Below are 21,092 nucleotides of genomic sequence, written 5' to 3' on the forward strand. Positions count from 1 at the left end.
TTTTCAATCGTGTGTGTGTGTGTGTGTGTGTGTGTGTGTGTGCACGTGCATGTGCACTTGTAGTGCTTCCAAAGGCTAGAAGAAATCATTGGATCACCAGGACTGGATTCATGGGCAGTTATGATTTTCCAATGTGAGTGCTAAGAACTGAGCTCGGTTCCTCGGGAAGAGCAGTGATTGATCTCAACTGCTGACGGGGGAGTCTGCTCTGTGACTATAAAGCATGACTATTTTACAGACCCATTTGTGGGTGACAGGTTTGGTATGGCTCAGCTGGCAGAACAGACGAGGATGCTAGTAGAAACTCCCCCCATTTGCAGCTGTAAAATGGGGGGTTGGGCCTTTACCGGCGTGTCTATGTTTTTAAGCCCTCCAGTGGAATGCAAGCTGGAGATTCAAGCCACACTGTCATTGAAGTTTATTTTATAGTTGAAGATGCTACAAACATAAGAAAATTAGAGTGGGATTAATCCTTGTAAAATAATAGACATCTATTTTCTAGAAGCCTATTAATGCCCAGATACTGGAATAAGATCAATGGATCTCAGGTGCTGAGTGATACTCTCAGATGCTGTACCCATGGTCCAGAAGCTAAGGGTTCATCCTGAAGCTGCTGTCCCTGATAATGTCCCAGCCCAAAGAAAAGCACAGGGGTGGTGAACATGGCTTCACAGAAGACAGCTTAAGGAAGGAGGGCCCTCCTGTTCCACCTGAGATCAAAGCCTATTGTTTGGTGTAGCTAAATGGACAGCATAAATGGGAGCCAATTCCATTCACAGCAGGAGTGCGCTCTCCACTGAAGGCAGAAGCATTCTGCCCCATGTCTTCAGTGAAACTGAGAGAACCCCAGTCTTGTTCATCATCCATTAGCCCAAGATTCAAAACTTCAGACACCTTTAGGGACACTCACAAGTTTGAAAGTTTGCCTGGACGACTCTTTTTTCATTGATTCCTATCTTAAATTATCCGAACAAAACCAGCTACAAGCCAGAGATCCTTCACACTCAGATTTTGTTCTTTTATTATCCCTTCCCTGGGAAAAGAGGAAGGTTACTGAGTGCAGCTGTTAGATACAATTCTGGTTTTGTGCAAGCCGCTTTTGCATAATGGCAGGCAGGGAGAGGAATACAAAAGATTCAGAAGCACAAACATAACAAATTCAAAGATGAGCAGAGCTTAACATGAGTCTCTTGTGGCTGCTGGTGAGGACGCACGTCCACTGAAAATAGACTGTGCCACTGAAGGCTGAGGGCACTGAAGTGAAGGAGACCAAGCGGAAAAAGTGACCTGAGTTTGGGGCTTACATCCCATAAACGGGACATTAACAAATGAACCTGAAGATGACAAAACACGTAGAAAGTTAAAAGAACGTCCTCACTTCCTTTCAACCCCATATTCCTTTTCTTAAGAGACATGGACATCCCTGATGGGGCACTATGACAAACTTACAGTCACCCAGCGTATTGTAAAACAACTTAGCTTCTCTTGATTGACAGCAGAGAAGAGCAGACTATTGCTTTCGTAGACTAGAGTATCCGGCCCTTTAAATTTTAGTAGATGAAATATTGATAGAACAGCAGGTATTTTCTTCTTGATCTTAAACCTGTAATAGGATGCTGCTGACGGAGTAATTATGAATGCTTTATATGTTCAGTGTGTATGTGCTCCTCGCTAAAGCAATTTAATTCCCATTAATGCTAATCTCGTTAATACCCACTCAGAGAGCAAGGAGTCCTCTCAATACACTATTGATTCATTTGAGCCATTTAGACAGGGGGTGGGCAAGAAGGGGTGGGGTCGCGTCCGCAACTGTGTTTCTTAGAATGTTTTCCAATCATGAATGAGCATTAGGTTATAACCCATGTGAGTAGGAAATGAGGAGGCGGGTAAAGTGACTGAGTGACAGGTCTCAGTCTGTGAAAACTGGGGGAAGCCAGAAAGGCTTCTTAACCGAGGTCGGAGATGAGATACTACAAAGACAGGGAGATTTTCTTTCAAAAACAAGGAGAGTGGCACTCTGCTACCCTCCTAGTTGTTTCTGCCCCTCTTCCCTCAATAGAAGAATTCGGTGATTTCTCTGGAACTCAGATGACCACCCATGGGTCAGATTTCCTTGTCTCAGCATGCTTTGATCAGCCAAGAGGCAAGAGGGGCTCCCCAGAGGGCTTGTGTCCCCATCTCAGTGACTTCCATGAATACAGCTATGTAATGAGGCTGTGTGTTCCATAGGGCAGCCTGGAACTCAGATGGCAGTAACAAACCCTCTCTGCCCTTTTGGGGTCACCCCAGAGCTTCTAAAGCCCCAGGTGTCTCAACCCCACCCCCTACCCCAGTCATAAAATAGAGAAAAAGTGGCAGACAGGATCCACCATCCGGCTGGCTTTAAGATAAGTCATTCAACCTCCCTGAGACTGTTTCCCTTACCTCTAAAATAGAAAATGGTGATCTCTATAAATGCACCACAAGCTTGCCACAGTAGTGTAAGGATCAAAGCTACAATTGAAAACTGCCCTGTGCATACACAGAGTGTCATTAACTGAGAAATGACTTATGAGAAAAAGTGGCACAGGAGAAAGAGAGAGAAATGGAAAGCCAGGTCTCAATTCTGTCAGGTTTCTGTACCTAACAGAAGGGAGGTTTACCCTGGGGATTTTCTTAAAAGGTTTAGTGGGGATCGGTGCTTATCCTTTGCGAATGAGTGAGTGTTCAGAACATAAACAAACTGAAGATGGGAGGGGCTTAGATACATGAAATCTCCTTTTCTGCCATGCGCAAGTTTGATGCAGGTTATCCATGGGGACAGGAGAAAAAAAAACTACTGCAACACAAACTTAACACACAAATATTAAAATGTCTTTCCTCTACCGAATGGTAAAAAAATATATTATATTTTGATATTTTTTTTTCTTTTTAAATTATATCTGCTATCCATCCCAGCCGAAGTCGCGGCCGGTCATCTGGTAGAACTTGCGGTTGAAGGGCCGGTAAAAGTCACGCAGCTGCCGCAGCACCTCGCGCGCGATGGCGGGGTGCGCGCGACCCTTGGTCTTGCCCAGGCAGTGCGGCTTGCCGCTGCCCTCCGCCTTCTTGAGGCACGGGAAGCCCTTGGTCTGGTTGAAGTAGAAGTGCTTGTCGGTGATGATGCGCTTGAGGCCCAGGAAATCCTGCACGCGGCGCAGCTCCCCAGCCGGGTCGCTGACCAGCCGCTCCCCGCTCACGAAGAGCATCTGGCCGAGCGGGAAGTGGCGCAGCCAGGGCTCCAGGTGCTTGGCGTACAGGCCGATCTGGATGGCGCTCCAGGACGTGTCGATGAGGCCCGCGCTGCGGTTGCGGAAAGTCAGGCTCTCGAAGCTGGGGATGTCCGGCCGCTTGGACAGCGTCTGCGTGTAGTCCGAGATGGCCCTGGTCACCGGGTCGCGCACCACCACGATGAGCTTGGTGTCCTTGGACATGGCCGAGATGCGCGCGGGTGCCTCCCGGGTCACAAAGTAGCTGGGCGTCTTCTCCATGGTAATCTGTCCCTCCAGGGTTCTGGGCATCAGGTCCCTGCGGAAAGCAGAAATTGTTGAATCTGGGGAGAGTAAAGAAGCCAGGTCCCCTTCTGGACCCCAAGAACTGAAGAAGCACCCAATCAGGGTTCTGACTTCCCTGGCTGGTTGCAGTTCCAGCTCCCTGACTTCCGGAAAGCCTGTTGGCAGTTGCATTCCTTGAGTATGGACCTCAGAATAATCATTGCCCCTGTCATACAGTTTTTGTGGCAATTAACACACCTCAAGAGCTCTGAAATGCTCCCAACACAAAATAAAGGCTCTGTTAGCTACTGTCATCCATCTACACTACTCAACATCAGTGGTAGTTGGAGCTCCTGGAACTGGAGTTAAAGATGACTGTGAGCCTCCTGAGGATGGAAGCGATGGGAACTGAACTCTGGTCCTCTGAAAGAGCAGCAAGTACTCAGAACCACTTAGCCATCTCTCCAGCCCCTCCTTCTAAGTGTAATCTCAAAATGTACAATTGTTCCTCCCCTTTCGGTGATTGACTTCACCCTAGTTTTGGTTACTTGTCTCCAACAACAGCCCCAAAAATAATGCACAAACCTTTCAGGAACAAACAATCCGACACTTTTACATTGCATGCCATCCCAAACAGCACAGTGGAATCTCCCAGAGTCCCTTCTGTCTCTCCAGGACCCGAATCAGCATATCCATGTTGTATAGCCTGCCTGTCCATTAGTCACTGAATCAAACTGGTTGGTACATTATCAAAGGTCCTGTGCAATGGAGGCCCCCAAAGGAAAAACACAGCGACAAGGACACCAGAGCCCGGCACACAGAAGCACACTTTAATGCTGTAGCTGCATGCACAGGTACAGGGCATGGGGGGAAACAAAGGCAGCATGGTGGGTCTGGTATTAGCCTGGATTTCAGACTCCCCACTGGGGGTCTTTGTAGGGCAGGGTAGGCCTCCTGAGTACAGAGAAAATGACTTTATATAACACAAAATGCTTGTCTTCACAACTCCTCAGGGTTCCATCTTGTATGTAATGGTTTGAAAAGTCCTGATTGTCGTGTTCTAAATACCTTAGTTTCTTTTCTATTCCTTTGGCATTTGATGGGAGTCACTTCCATTCAGGGCTGATAATGCATGTGCAGGGGGCAAGAAGGAGCATGTGATCTCTGGGTGTTTTCTCTTTCCTGGATAGGCACTGGCTTGCTCTAATACTCTATCTTGTCTTCTGTAGGTTTGGGACAATTAAATTTTTCTAAAAAACCATCTAATGAGTACTCACAGCTCTATCTCCATTCTCGGCCATAGTTTGTGTATTCTGCCTTTCTTTATTCCTTCTTGGCTAGGACCCCCACCCCTTTCTAATTCACTCATTTGCATTTTACCTTTTTAAAAATTGCTCCCTCTGTTTTTTAAGCTGTGCTTTGTTGGCCTCTTCCTATGGGTTTAACTACATGCTTCCCCCCCCCCCATCTGTCTTTTCAGGTCATAAAGGCACTTTATTTTTCAAATGGGGACTTGATCAACTTTCTTAAGTACCAGCATTCTAGTCATTACCTGTCAATACCTATCAGTTAAACAGAAGAGTTCTGAGTTCCCACTTGAAGCAAGTACCATCCATGGCAGCTATATTTAGGTTCTAATTCTAATGATTGTTTTGCTCTCGAAATTCTGTAATATCTAGTTTGCTTTTGTACTAAAAGCATCTGCTTTGTGCTGGGTGCTTCTCTTTGCTGTTATCTTATCACCTTCCCCACCCACAATGTTTGCTCCATATACACGACTTGGAAAATGTCAAAGGTAAAAAGTGAAAACACATCCCGTGAATCTCATTCACCTTGCATCTCCTTCAAGACCTCATCACGATGGCCAAGTTCATTTATGAGCTCCTCCACCTCTATCCTGCCCCATCTACTCACTAACCATGCCAACTGAATTGTCTTAAGGCCAATTGGCAGACGTCCTCTCAATTACTTTGCAAGTATTCGTTCTCCCCTGTGGGTTATTTCTGGCACACATTGCTCAGCCTTTGTGGTGTCTAGTGCTAACAATGCCTCGGCTTATACGATGGAGACTTCAGCCTTATATTTGTTACTTTGGCAATTTTAATCAAGTGATTCTCTTCTTCTGTGAGGGAGAGTGCTAGTTGTATGTTTGACTGAGGGTACTCAACTTTTATTTTTAATTTTAGAAGAATTTTGTAATTTATTTTATAAAATGATACATCACATGAACCATTTCTTAAATATACCTCAAGGGCTGGGTATAGGTGAGCACAGCCTGAAGTACATGACACAAAACTGAGATGCCCCCCCATTGCCCTTCCTCATCTGTGCATGACAAATTCCTTGTGGAGTCAGCTAGACTAAGCTGCTTCCGGGACTGAGGATGCCCTTGTAGATGACAAGCCGGGAAATCTGTCCTGAGATGGTGGAATTTCCCAGTGAAAGACATTTGATCAAACTTATGGAAAAGTGTTGGGCTCTAAGCAAACACCAAATACTCTGGAAGGGAAAGGGATGTGGGGTGACTTAAGGACACAGAAGCGGATCCTTGCCTCCTTGTCTAGTCTTTGAGTTATAACTACTTTACTTCACATTTTGCCCCGAATCTTTTTTTTTTCATTTTTATTTCTTTATTTATTTTTCTATTATCAGCTTGATACGGTATAAATTCTTATCTTAATAGTGAAATGTTTCATTGAGGCTTGCCCAGTAATTGAGTAAAACCACAACTTACTATAAGCCACAGTTATCCTAGAGTCCCCCCTGCTATATAGCCTCCCTGGCTCCCTACCCTACACTAACTGGGAACAGGTAAGCCCCCATCTCTGGACCGGCAGATCAGGTCTCTAGCCCCTAGGCCCTACCCATTGGAGTCCCAGGGACCAAACAGCTACCTTTCCCTGCTCCCCCACCAAAAAACAAAACAACAACAACCAGAACCCGAATCTTAAAGAGAGAACAAACTACTAGCAGGAGTTCCTGGCTGGCTTGTTTCTAGGAGCAGAGAGACCCCTGGGAACCTTTCTCAGAGACTGAAGCTGCAGACTGCTTGGCCAAAACAAATGCTACTAAACCTCAGAAAATGATCCATGTTTTAAAAAGCCTCTCCCAAATAGGTGCTTGAAAAGAGACAGCCCAAACAGGACTTCCCAAGACAGTTAGCCTCATCAGCTCTTGTCGCTCATAGGATGGGAAAACACAACTGGTCAGAGTGGGAGTAGAGAATTGCTGCATCATGGAGAGCAGTTCAAAGCCATCAAGCTTTCTGGAGACTGACTGCACTATGCGTATGTGGTTAACACTCCTGGACCTGAGGACACAGAGACAGTAAACTTCATGCTAAGCAGAGTTCACAATAAGCTTTTTTAAGCACTCAAGAAGGAACACAGGCTTTGAAGGATGGATCTAGCTAGATTACATCTTTCAGCTTAAAGATTACTAAACACAGGGGCTATGTACTCAAAGGGTCTGTGGTTTTGTTTCCATCTTGCTAGAACAAAGGGAAATAAAATAATTTTTGACAGTTTGTCAAGTTGATCTGAAATCAGAAAATGGGTTTTGTGGCTTATCCATTCTAAGGGCTGACAGGGCTCAGGGGAGACACGCTGTGACTTAACTTGCCTAAGCTGAGCTTATGCATCTCAACAGAAAAGCCAAGCCTAATGCCTCAGGAATCTGGCCCATAGAGGACTGCCAGTGTGACTGTTGTAGAGATCATACCAAGTATCACTCTGAAGGGGGTGATGACCCTGATTCTCTCAGTCCAGATAACAGGACTCCAGATAAAACCAGAAATGCCTTCTCTGCCATGGCCCTGGGATATCTAGCATTGGCACAGACATTGGAGGTCATGAGCTGGTCACCATCTTTGGAGAGACAGAAGTGGACTGGTTGTGTTGGAGAGGTGAGTACATTCTGTAAGCAGATTCAGTTATCTCCCACAAGGGGCCATCATACCAGAAAGAACTGTTGTTCATTAGAGCTTAGGTCTGCTTCAGAGATCACTCCACCCTCACTTTGGAGCTGGTCCGTTACTGGGTAATCTCTATGGGACTAGGATTGTGCCTGTAGCTGTCTACAGTGTAGGAAACGTTGGAGCCAAGCAGGCACCATGGCAGACAGGCTAAGTCGATTGTTCTTTTCTACCAAAGCCAGAGGTCAAGACAGTAGTGGATGGCAGGAGTACTAGAATGACCTGGAGGGCTTTCCCTCTCCACACTGGGCAGGGGACACAGCCACCTTTGTGGTTGGGCCTCATAGACAGTCTGAGCAGGATGCCCCTAGGATTGGGTGACCAGTGCTTCATCATAGTCTGCATACAGACACCTCAGTTACCATGAGAACCATCTAAAAAGAGCCATCCAGGCCACTCAGCAACTTCATTTGGTATGCATCTAATATCCACAAGATGATACAAAAGGGACCCATGTGTTCAGTCATTCTTAGCAATTTGGGCCCTTTCTTCTGTGTAGCATGAAACTTAAAAGATCTTATTAACAAGAACAAATCCGGAGCCAGGTATTGGGGTGAATGCTGAAAGATCAGAGAGACAGAACAAGCCACAGCCACCTTACCTTGCCAACTTCTCAGCCGATCTTGCTTCCTCAAACTGGAAGCCTCTAAGTCCTCACCTGAATAAATCTCAGCTGAATTGCTGCTAAAAGCCTAAAAGATTAACCAGGCTAGTTCCTGGTTTTCACACCTTATATATCTTTCTGCTTTCTGCCATCACTTCCTGGGATTAAAGGCGTGAGTCACCAGGCCTGGCTGTTTCCAGTGTGGCTTTGAACTCACAGAGATCCAGATGGATCTCTGCCTTTGGAATGCTAGGATTAAAGGTGTGTGTGCCACCATTTTCTGGCCTCTGTATCTAGTGGCTGTTCTGTTCTCTGACCCCAGATGAGTTCATTAGGGTGCACAATATTTTGGGGAACACAATATTACCACACTCCTGGATTCCCAAGGCCCTCACACTGTCTTCTCAACCCCTACCTTCCCTGTATAATTGCTACCAGCCATCTTTGGAAGTAGCTTTAAATGAATAAATAAATGGATGGATGGATGAATGAATGGACAAATAGATGGATAAATATTCCATTCTAATTTGTTTTTAATAATTTCATTTAATCAATCAACCTCTTATCAAACATGAAAATCAATTCCATATTGCTTATAGATATACGTAGGACAGAAATTTATAAGAGCAGTTTCATGATTCGGATGGAGGGAAAATGTTTAGAATGAATTGAAGAAATAAATGTAATAAAATGATAAGTTGAAATAAATGAAAAGCAAAGATGTTTATTCATCAAATGATACCATCAAGTGGGTAAAGAGGCAAACCTCAGAATGAAAGAAAATGTTTACACAATGTGTATCTGTCACAAGCCATATCTGTAAAATATAAAGGAGTCAATAAGTTAAAGAAAAATAAACAGATTGAAAGAAAAATGAGAAAAAACCTTGAGTAACCATTTTATACAAAACACAATATCCAAATGTTCAATTAATTTCTGAGAAGTCATTGGATTAGGGAAGTGGAAATTAAAATCCTGTATCAATACCATAACATGACTCATCCACTCAGACAACTGGAATAGAAGCGATGAGGTTTCCAAGTGTGTGTGAGGATGAGCAATAACTGGCATCTTGCTGGTGGAGAGCAAGCTGACACAGTGATTCTAGAGCTGCTTAGCACCATTTACCAAAGCTGAGCACATGTCCCCGGCAATTCCGTGCCTAGTGATTTTGCACAGCTGTTCATCCATGTTCACATAACAATGATGGTCCCACATTCAAGGGTCCCAAATGCTCATCAAAACCCAGAAGTAAATATATACCCAACACAGGGCCTCAGAACACAGGGCAGTCAGGATGGATGACTTCACTTCCGCCAGACACACCTGCTTGTTGATGAGTTTCACAAACAACGCTAATAAACACAGCCAGTCCACACAGGCAGTCCTGCAATGCATCTGCTGTATGACTGTTGTGGTGGTTTGAATGACATGTCATCAGAGTCTCTGGCATTTGAATACTTGGTCCTCAGCTGGTGTTCCTACTTGGGGGGCAGGGGTTGGAGGTGTGGCTTGGTGGAGGAAGTATGTCACAAGGGTGGGTTTTGAGAGTTTAAAGACCTGCTTCCATTTCAAGTTTGGTCTCTCTGTTCCCTGACGGTTTGAGATGTGAGCTCTCAGCTGTTCCTGCCACCATGCACAGTGCTTGTGGCCCTGCTTCCTCTCTGTGATGGTGGTGATGGACTCTTATCTATCCCTATGGATCTGTCAGCCCAGAATTACACCCCCCCCCTTTTTTCTATAAATTGCCTTGGCCATGGCATTTTATCACAGCAACAGAAAAGGAGCTAATATGACTTCCTCCATGAAAACTTGATGATCAGAGCTGGGAAGAAGGCTCAAGTGGTAAAGTGCTTGCTATGTAGGCATGACAACCTGAGCTCAGATTCCCAGAACATATATAAAAAGTCAGACACAGCACTGTGTGTCTGTAATCCTGGCACTGGGGCTCGATGGCTAGCCTGGTTGGCCAAATCAGTGAACTCCAAGTTCAGTGAGAGACTCTGTCTCAAAATAATAATAATAATAATAATAATAATAATAATGAGGTGGAGAAGCAATTGGAGACAACAGAAGATACCTGACAGTACCTCTGGTGTCCACATGCATGAGTGTGCCTCCCCCATGACTGCTCACATGCACACACACACACACACACACACACACACACACACACACACACACACACCCCTATAAAACACAAAACAAAACAAACAAGAAACTCCTGAACTGACTAGATGTCGAAACAGTTGTTGCCCATGGGGGAATCCATGTGGGGAAGGAAGAAGAAAAGCTTTCAAAGTGATGGAGCACACCTGTCTGGACACTCCTCACACAACATATCCACTTTGTGGAAATCGGCAGTGGAGCTGTACTTTCTGATTTGTGTGTCTTTATGTATTTAAGTTAAAGCTGGATAAATATTTTACTATGCTCATAAAAAATAGATGACCAGTTTCCCATAAGGCTCCAAGAAAAACACATAGTTCGTAAAACCCAAACAAAACAAACAAAAAAAAAAAATCACATTTGCCAAAACAGGCACATCTCCAATTTGTGGAAATGTAGATGACAGAGGGAAAGGAGTGGACTTGGCTACCTAGGCCACGCAGGACCACTTCTCTTTCCCCAGATAAACCAGAAGAACAGGAACTGCATAACATCTGTCCTACACATGGATGCCTATTCCCACAGCTGGGGCAAAGCGGTGGGCATCGCCATAGAGAAGACGCTCAAGAATCTGGCCTGAAGGAAGGAATTATCTGAAGACAACTTTGCAAGTGGTCCTTGCAAGATATTTTGGAAATAACATTCTCAGTTTATTGTTGCAACTCTGTAAGAGAGATTTAATGGGCCTAGGATCTCCTCATATACATATGAATTAATAATAATATAATAAAAATATAATATATATAATATATTTATATTTTAAATGTATATTATATATTTAGTTTATATATATAATATATATAAAAATATATAATAATTAATATCACCTAATACAGCAGTTCTCAACCTGTGTGCTGCAATCCCTTTGGGGGTCACATATCAGATACCCTGCATATCAAATATTTACATTACAATTCATAACAGTCATAAAATTATAGTTATGAAGTAGCAACAAAAATAATTTTTTGGCTGGGGGTTGCCACACCATGAGGCCCCACAAAAAGAGTCAGAGCATTAGGAAGGTTGAGAAGCGCTAACCCAGACAGTCATTGGTGCTCTCCCCTGCGCTTTTGACTTGATTATAATGCATCCGATTGTGGTGATATTGTGTTCCCCAAAATATTGTGCACACTAATAAACTTATCTGGGGTCAGAGAACAGAACAGCCACTAGATATAGAGGCCAGAAAATGGTGGTACACACGCCTTTAATCCTCTCACTTGGGAGGCAGAGATCCATCTGGATCTCTGTGAGTTCAAAGCCACACTGGAAACAGCCAGGCATGGTGACTCACGCCTTTAACCCCAGGAAGTGAGCCTTTAATCCCAGGAAGTGATGGCAAAAAGCAGAAAGGTATATAAGGCGTGAGGACCAGGAACTAGATAGAGCTGGTTAAGCATTCAGGCTTTCAAGAAACAGTTCAGCTGAGATCTATTTGGATAAGGACTCAGCGGCTTCCAGTCTGAGAAAACAGGATCAGCTGAGGATTTCGCAAGGTGAGGTGGATGTGGCTTGTTCTGCTTCTCTGATCTTCCAGCATTCACCCCAATACCTGGCTCCAGGTTTGTTTTTTATTAATAAGACCATTTAAGATTCCTGCTACATCCGATAAGAAGCCATCAATTATAGGGGCTGAGAAAAGGAATCCACAAACACGGAACCTAAAACAAGAGCTTGGCCAACTGCTGGAGAAAATGAGAACCCGAGAGAGTGACTCAGACCATGGAAGATGCAGAAAGGCCTGGACTCTGGACTGAAGACAGATGGGGTGAAGGACTCGGCTGCGTACAGGAACGGGGGAGTCATGTGTCTGGAGACTGGCAGAGGAGTACATAATCAGACATGGAAATGACTGGAAGCATGTGCAGGTTAGACAAGAACGTTGGTGGCTGAGTGCTTTAGAAAGCTCTCCCAATGTAATCCACGTGTGTGGAACTTGGTGTTGATGGTGGGAATGACAGAGGAGAGGGAGAATAAGAGTCATGTGTAGAGCAGGGAGATGAGGATGCCCTGGGTGGTTTATATAGGGGTGGCAGAGGTATTCCCAAAGAGGATTACAAAGGTGTAATGGAAGAAAATGATGAATACTTTACAAACTAGTAAGTTGTTTGGGGTAAGGGTATTCCTGTTCCCACCACAAAATAGAAACACGTGTGTAGTTTTCTGTTCACTAGGGTTAGAATTACTTGCAAAAAAGGAGTTATTTCTTCCCAACAACCCAGAAGGAGACACAGCATTGGTGTTGTTCTAAAATATGGCTGTTTCACAGCCCTGTGAAGTCCGGCAGAAAGTCCAGCTTCTGAGGAAACTCAGAACTGAGAGAAATAATACAGATGTCAGCCACTTTCTGCTATTAATAAGCTGTATGACCTTAGGCAAGTCACTGTGGTACTTTGGGCCTCCATTTCCTCATCAGCAAAACACGATTGATTCCGTGTATGGTTTGGGACACTAATGTGTCCAATTCTCTGAAGAGTGGCAACAGAAAGACCAGGGTGTCTGGAGCTGAGTACCTGACTGCATTTGATAAAAGCAAGTTCCTGACAGAGGAGACCAGCATCTACCCCTTACTTCCTTGAAATAGGATGACATGGTTACAAGATGAACTTCAGAGACCAGGCTTTCTTAAAAGTAATAGATCCAGGGGAGTCAGGAGTTCAAGCCCAGGCCTTGGGAAGAACCTTGTAAGAAAGTAGACAATAGACACTTGGGAAGCATTTACCACAGACTGAGGCACACGAATAATGTCCTCTGGTCTCACCACTACCAGAGAAGCTACTGAGAATTTGAATTTTAGTTTCAGAAGACAGAGGGATAACATGGTTTGCCCTAGCGACAGTTGTGACTAATAGGAACAGAATAAAATTCTAGGTCTTTCTCATGTTAGAGTGCATGTTCTTTCAACCCTTCCAAATGCCCAGGCAATGTCAGTGTGACGACTCCTATCAGCATCACTCGCCATCTTGGACATTGTGACTAAACGTTTAACTGTTAAATGTATTCCTTGCCCCATTCATCTTGGCATGTAGATTGCCTGTCCCTGAATCTTGAAGCAGGAAGTAGCCTGTTATCCTGTTTTCCAAAAGCTCTCTTCTCCAAGGGAAACATGGCTGCAAGGGGAAATCCTGGGTTGCAGCACAAGGACGATTTACCTTGAGGGATCGATAAATCTTGCCAATTTGCATGTGCATACTCTCGGTCTGTCATCTCTGCAAGCCTCCAGCTACAGCTTGCGCCAGGAAGGACTTTCTCTCTGGATGGCCAATGTCGGCAGGTAGTCCCTGGAGAACCCTAAGCGTGTGTGTCTGAGAAGGGAGGAAACCACACTGAGTCAGGAGCTGTCAGCTTACTGTCCCTGGGGCCAAGGCGCACTCAGGCTAATATTTCTTTTCCTGCTGTTGTGATGTGAGACCCCACTCAAAACGTGACTTGTGAAGCTGGAAAAGAAACTCCCTTCTGCTGATGTTTGAGTTGGCTTCTGAGGGAGAAGGAGACTGATGTTACAAACCAGCTCCCACACTGAGCAAACTTGTATGGGCCATTCTAATAATCGTACCATCAGTGGGAGAAGTTAAATGTTAGATTGAGTGGCTGGAATGCTTTCCCATGCTGTGGACGGTCACTGCCTTCCAAGATTCTAAATGGTCAAGGAGCAGGAGGGAATGGAAGCCATTCTGACTGTTCCAGGATCCAGGATTCAACACGTACCAAGGTTTATTTCAACAATGAAACCCCAGGGGAGTACAGAAAGTCAAGGATTCTTGATTGCTCATTGAGAAACTTAGGAAAGGCAGAAAATACATCTGTGGTCATTGAATACTGAAGAGCCACCTTGAACAGGGAGGACAAGAGGTATCTTTGATCCCAAGTGTAGAGTGGCCATGCCTGTGGATGCTGAGAGTCTCCCAGTCAGCCCCCTTCATCACATCATTCACTGATGAGCTAAAGCAATGGTTCTCAACCTGTGGGTCATGACCCTCACAGGGGTCACATATCAGATACTTACACTGTGATTCACAACAGTAGCAAAATTGCAGTTATGAAGTAGCATAGCAACAGAATAATTTGATGGTTGGGGGTCACCACAACATGAGGTTGCAGCGTTAGGAAGGTTGTAAACAAATGGTCTAAACTACAGCCGTGTCCCACAAGTTTTGCTGTCCCCTCTGAACTTCAGTCTCCTTCACCCAGGAACTGATATAGTCATAAGCTTAAGGTGACATTTCCACATCTGACTGTGTTGTCTCAAAGTCTGCTCCAAGGTGGGATCACGTGCTCCCTTGTTTGTCTGGCAGACAATCAGAACCAGAGAAACCACTCTGGGGTTAGGGCTATCCTAGGCCCCTCCACAGAGGGTTGAGGCTATCTCTGGGACTAAGAGGTTCCTTCCACTGCTCTATGCTGTCTGCAGGCCCTGCTCCTTGCCATTGGCACTCACCCCTAGCACAGATCCACATGGGCAAGTGCCAGCGAGGGTGATAGGGCTTGGGAACAGAGAGTCTCACAGGCATGCACACAGAAAAGTAACATAATACAGTTGGGCTACCACAGAGGGAGAGATCGGGGAATGTAGCCTTAGACTTTATTTAGTGTAAGTGCCCAATGGTAGCAAAAGTTTAAAAGAAAAAAAAAACACCTTTATACCTAACTAAGCTTTATTTCATCTGATGTAGTATCTCAAAGTGCGGAAGTGCAAAGAGTCAGGAAAATTCACACCCGCCCCTGTCTTTGGAAAGAAACTTGCATGTTCCTTTTAGCCAAATGACTGAACAAGCAAAGTGAAATGGTCTTGAATGAGTCTGTGTATTTCTTGAATGAAGTCTGTGTGTTTTAAAAAAAAAAGTTAGGAACATCTAAAATCAGAACAGCATAAAAGTCTTACAAAACCGCATTTAATGTAGTTAGAAAGGCCACATGTAGCAGAAATAAAACAGCACCACATTACATGGTCTCTAGAACCAAAGCTGGGAATTCACAAGCCCTGAGGGGTGTGAGTATTTACAGACAACTAACAGACAGACAGACTGACCAACAGACAGACAGACAGGGAAACAAACTAGGAGATTATAGATAGACCTCAGAGACTACAGATAGACCATAAAAATAAGGGTGTGGTGGACAAATTGTTCAAAGATGGGAACATTCCTCACTGCTGTTCCCTGAGAAGCTCCCTGGTATTGTAGGCCTGGGGTGGGGGAGAAGTCTCCTGAGCCCTCCAGTGCCTTCCTGTCAACACCCAGTTCTTCAGTTTCCATGACACAGGGCTGGCTGAGATCCTGTGTCTCTCAACCCATAGTCCACTACTCTATCTTACTTCATTTGGCCTTATTTCTAAAATTTACTGTGCCCAGAGTACACATGGCTACTCTGATGTTGGTTCCTGAAGAGTAAAATTTGTGGTTATGTGCCACCAGCATATGCCAGCATAAGATAACTATAAATAAAGCACAGCCCAACCACAGAGGAGACATACCCTGAATGACTTGGAACCAGGAAGACTCTGTTAAACGTGGGCCCTCAGTTAAGGTAAAAGCTGCTTTCTTCTGCTTACCTGGTGCTTTAACCACGTCTTAAGCCACCTATTTAGAAGAGAGAAGTAGAATTTTTAATGAAAACGTGGAGACCATAGGCCAAGGGCAGGTGAGCTCTTGGGTCCTCAGCGGCGGCCTCATCAAGTCCCCACCTGAGCTCACCCTGGCTCCTGACAGGAGTTTCACGAAGGATGGGTTTGAGAACCTCTATGGGAGCTGTGTTACTGTGGGCAGGGGCGTCAGCGAGGCGCTGTCTCAGCAGCCTGAAATTATCGGGCCTGAGCACGTATACAGCTGGAGATAAGGCAGACTGTGCTCCCTGACTTGGCAAGCAACACGCAAAGATTGTAGGAAAAAAAAAAAAAAAAGCTGTGAGGACAGGAGCCGAGTAAATCTGAGACTGCAGGGCGAATTTGCTCCATTTTGGCGGTGCTGGGCTTTGGTTCCGTCACTCCTCCCCTTCCACTCCCTGCATTTTGTTTTCCTTCTTCCTGTTTCTTGGTCCTAAACACAGAGTAGGAACAAAATCAAAGGCCTTTTCAGTTTGGGACGGAAGAAGAGCTTGAAGCTTCAGTGGCAGCAGTGGTTGGAAGCCCGGATGCTCTGGATGTTCTTTTTCAAATTTATCTTCAGCATCCTGGGCGAGTCTTGAGACTTCCCAGCAGTAGAAAACCATACTAATGTAATACCGAAACCATACCAAAAATAATGCCAGACATTCATCATAAGCCTCACTCTACAACATGACAGGGCGAAGTGGTAGCATAATAACATCCTGAAATGAAGCTGCCATCAAACTTCAGGAATGCAAGGAGTGAGTGTCCATCAGCACGGCAGGCCTCTTGCCGCTGGGAAGGGGTAAGGTCATTTATAGAAAGGGACACTGACAGAGGGCTCTGGTGTTCGCCCCTACAGTTCAGAAAGGCCCATGAACTGCACATTCACATGCACACACACACACACACACACACACACACACACACACACACACACACACTTACTATAGCAGCCATCTCGCCAGTAAGCAATATAGTGCAACCCATAGACCTGAGCACACTCTCTTCGCAAACCTCATCCAGGCTCCAGGAAAATGCTTCTCCAAATCTCTTTCTCTAATGTTTTGAAACAAAATCCCTGGATGCTAAGAGCACACAAGGGATGCTCTGGTGCCAACACTGGAGATGAACATGCTTCACTAATTTGGGGAAGGATTTGAGTAAGAGAAGAAGTCAGCTAAGAGAAAGGACTAACTCAGTACTAAGCAAAGGCTTCCTGTTCGTTAACACCAAAGAGCTTTCTCCTGGTAATGCTCTGTGTGCGTGCGTGCGAGCCTCGTGCATGCGTGCCTGAGTGCGTGCGTGCATCTCCTTTGCCTCTCCTGATCCAGTCCAAGACTGAAGGAGATCCCACACACTGAACTCACCGCAGTGCTACTCTGAACAGGTATCTACTGTAGCAAAGCAGGGCCCTCATGACATGGACTCTAGGAGCAAGTAGGAGGTGTCCTAAGCGGGTTCTGAGAACTCATTAACCCAAACAGGGCTTGATAAAACTAAATTACACATTTTTTTAAATGAATGCGTCAACTTTAAAGAAGTTGCATTTTCAAAGTTTTACTGAGATTAACGCAATCGTCTGGCACATGCCCAACTGAGCTATTAATAACTTGATTTCTTAAGTTTCACGTTTGATCTTAATTTACATTTTTTATCAGAGTATCTTACAATTTCCACATCTCAAAATTCTTTATATCTGTGATCACCAAACGCAATTCTGTACTCCAAGCCTGTGTTATTTTCTTTAACTTTCTGGTTCTACCTGTATGCAACACTAATAAGAAGCATCCCCCCCCCCCCAAAAAAAAAAGCATCCCACAGTGCCAGGGGCTGAGTGGAGAGAGTGGTAAGTGATTGCTTAACCGATACGGGGTTTCCTTCTGAGGAATTCCTTCACGGAATCAGAGGATGCTGATAATTAGCTTTTTTTTTTTTTTCTAATCCACAAACGTTTGTGGAAATGTCCATACCTATTTGCTTGCACACTGTCTATTCAGCTTTTGAACTGTAAGTACACAAAAAGGGGGAGGAACAGAAGACATATGGCATGCAGGTCTAAACTATTTACGATCTGGATCTTTTCAGAAAACATTTCTCAGTCTGTGATTGAGACCATCACTGTCAATAGAATAAAATTAATATGAGGAATATTGATTGCAACATAATTAGTATTTACTGAAAGTTTAGGGCTGAAAAATAAATCTTACTGTGTGAGTGCCATAGGTCATGATTTGTGTATATCTTTATTTTATGGCTCATCCAAACACTGCTGGCCCATCTACAGAAAATCCCAAATGAGAAATAATAATTAAATTGAGTCATCTTTGGTGTTTTGCCAACTTTCAGACATACAAAAACAATAGATTTAAGCTTATTTTTCTGTTTTATTGTTACCAAGGAATATCTGTCAAAGCGAGACATTTCATCTAACAGTGTATTGGCTTGATTTATAACTTTTAAAATGTTTAGACACATGGTATGTGAGCCTTCAGCGGTACCCTTGTCCAGGGACTTGGAAATGTGAAGGGTGGGCCCAGAGAACGTGCAGAGGACCCGGGGAAGTCATTAGGAAGAAAAACGAGGCAGCCAGACAGGACCCTTGGTGCCAAATAAACCCGAGGGCTGTCAGGCACAGACCCTGCAGACGAAGCGGCTCACATGTGATAGGTGTCTCCACCACAGCAGAGATGTGGCAGATGCCTTGCATCTGTGCACTGGACCTGGACCCTTCCTTCTGCACAGAAACAAAGCCTCATAGGTGCTGTGCTGAGGTCGTGGGAACACAACTGCTTCCCAAGTGGCCTTTTAAACATTTCTCAACGTTATTGATTTTTATTTAATTTTTGATGATTTTATACATGCAAACAATATATTATGAACATACTTCATCTCTGATTTCCCTCTCATATAATGCACCCACTCTGAAGACTCCTGCTACCTCTCAATTAGACTACCTCCTACTTCCATGTCTTAATACTTTTCTTTTAAAAATTTTACATGTAAGATTGTTTTGTTGCATGTGTATGTATCTATGTGCATGCCTAGTGCCTGCAAAGGCCAGAAGAGGGTGTCAGATACCCCTGGGACGGTAGTTGTAAATGGTTGTGGGCTACTATGTGGGTGCTGGGAACCAAACTTCCATCCTCTTTACGAGAAACTAGCGATCTCAAAAGTTGAGCTATCTCTCCAACCCTTGACGCCCGCCCCCCCCCCGTGTGTGTGTGTGTGTGTGTGTGTGTGTGTGTGTGTGTGTGTGTGTGTGTGTACATGCACTTGCACAGGTAGCCACAGCTGGTGTGTGTTCTTGATTACATGGGCCATGCCACTTCTAAAAGTGTTTCACAGCAGTCCTCCACATCTCTTACAATCTTTCTGGCCCTCTTTCCGTGGTTGAATAAAGATTCGAAATCTTTTTTTTTTTTTAATTTTTAAATTAAGCAGGCAACTATTTTACCCAGCCCCTATGTGCCATTGGAGTCATATACCGAATTGCTCTCTAATCCTTTTCAGTCTGTCAGATTTCTTCTATTTTACATTTACTCTGTTCCCTGCAGAGTGTTGTTATTATTTCCATAGTCTCACATCTCACATGAATTTTCCTACTTATTTTACTCTTGCACATACTCTATTGAGTGTGGTCTCCTCCACACGGACTGGAGAATTGGAAAAATATTTATATAAAATACATTTCCCCTCTTCCTGGACAATGACACTAGGATTTCATAAAATGCAGTGATGGGTTTAGAAAGCAAAGCCATCCTCTCCACCCTAAGTCCACCAATCTGGAGAAATGCAGCAGCTTTCACCTATACAAATTTTCTTTTATGTCCCCAAGCAAAGTTTTGTTTTATATTAAACTCATGCATAAGAGAATCAACTTTGTGGGGAGGGTTCAACTCTTTGTGCATGCTATGGTATAGGTTTGCATAACTACCTGTGATCAGAACATAAGACTGTCTCATCATTCCATTCTCATGAATTGCTTTATAGCCCTACTCTCCCCTCACCCTGCAACCATTTGTCTAGATCTGGTCTCTGTTGCTGTTGTTTGTCCTTTTAAGAATGACACACAACTGGGATCACGTGGCCTACGGCTCTCTGTGATTGGCTCATTTCACACTGCCTCCATGTGGTGGAGATCCAGTTCAAGCTGCCATGGGCACGAATAGCTCAGTCCTTTTTACGGCTGAGTAGTGTTCTGTTGTATAGATGCAGGGCAGTATGTTTGTCTATTGACCTGTCAGAGGACATCTGACTTGGTTCCAGTTTTTAGCAATCACAAACATAACAGCCCCAAACTTTTGTTTCCAGTTATCGTGAACACAAACTTTTTTTTTCTCTAAGTAGCAAGGAGGAAGAATGCCGGTTCACTGAACAGTTCTATGTTTAACATTATGAAATTGCTGGGGTCCTGTGGAGTGTGTTGCTTTCCCCAGTGCAGTGTGTGAGTCTTTCCATTTGCCCCTCATTTCAGCACTCATCTTTACCAGAGGCTTCTCAGTCTTGTGGATGGCTGGGAGCTGTGGTCCAGGGCTCATGCCGCCCAGCATCATCAGAGTGCTTTATGAACATCTCTAGACCAGGAAAAATACCAAAACTCCAAATTCAAAATACAGTTTTTACTGAAAAAGTCTTTCTTTCCAATCACCATAAAGTCAGAAACTCTTAAGTAGGACCAATGTAAGTTGGGGAGTGTGTTATGTAATTTGCTGTACATGTCTAACAGGTACATTCTGAATGACTAAGAAGGTCAATATGTGTTGAATTATTACTGTTTGAACAATGACAGGTTTGTTCTCAACCAAGATCTTGACTTAGCAAACATTCATGGAGTGTCTACTTGGGCCAAATATCCTATTAGAAAATAGAGCTGCTTGGATTACAATGTTCTTGCCTTCAAAGAGCTTGCCACCTAGAGGGGGTAGGCATTGGGATCAACACATTTCAGTAGCAGAACCACCATACTGAGCAGGTTTTTACATTCAAAGAATGTTGATCCTGACTAAGGGGTTTAGAGAAGGCTGACCAAACCAAGCTGTGCGAGCAGAGAGTGAGGGGCTGATGCCAAAGGCACCACAAGTGGCCTTCACATGATCTGCATGGACAACAAAGTGGAGGGGCTGCAGACACAAGCAAGGTGCCCTCTTCAGCTACTTTATATGCAAATTCATTTTATCACGGTGGCTCATTAGAATCAAGTGAGAAATGGAGGATTTTGAAGAAAGTATTTGAAAACATGGAGGTGGA

General features: G+C 44.3%; 1 protein-coding gene across 1 annotated transcript in view; it reads right to left on the reverse strand.

Moving 5' to 3' along the window:
- Positions 1 to 524: 524 nt before the first annotated feature.
- Positions 525 to 21,092, reverse strand: part of Hs3st3a1 (heparan sulfate-glucosamine 3-sulfotransferase 3A1) — a 97,706-nt gene continuing 77,138 nt past the window's right edge. The window contains exon 2 of the mRNA XM_052758602.1: positions 525 to 3,546. Within this exon, the coding sequence (XP_052614562.1) occupies positions 2,925 to 3,546 (622 nt within the window). The 3' untranslated portion in view covers positions 525 to 2,924. The remainder of the gene's footprint in view (positions 3,547 to 21,092) is intronic.

This window comes from Peromyscus californicus, unplaced genomic scaffold (assembly GCF_007827085.1).
Source record: "Peromyscus californicus insignis strain IS unplaced genomic scaffold, ASM782708v3 Scaffold_3__1_contigs__length_106647218, whole genome shotgun sequence".
Classification (NCBI taxonomy): Eukaryota; Metazoa; Chordata; class Mammalia; order Rodentia; family Cricetidae; genus Peromyscus; species Peromyscus californicus.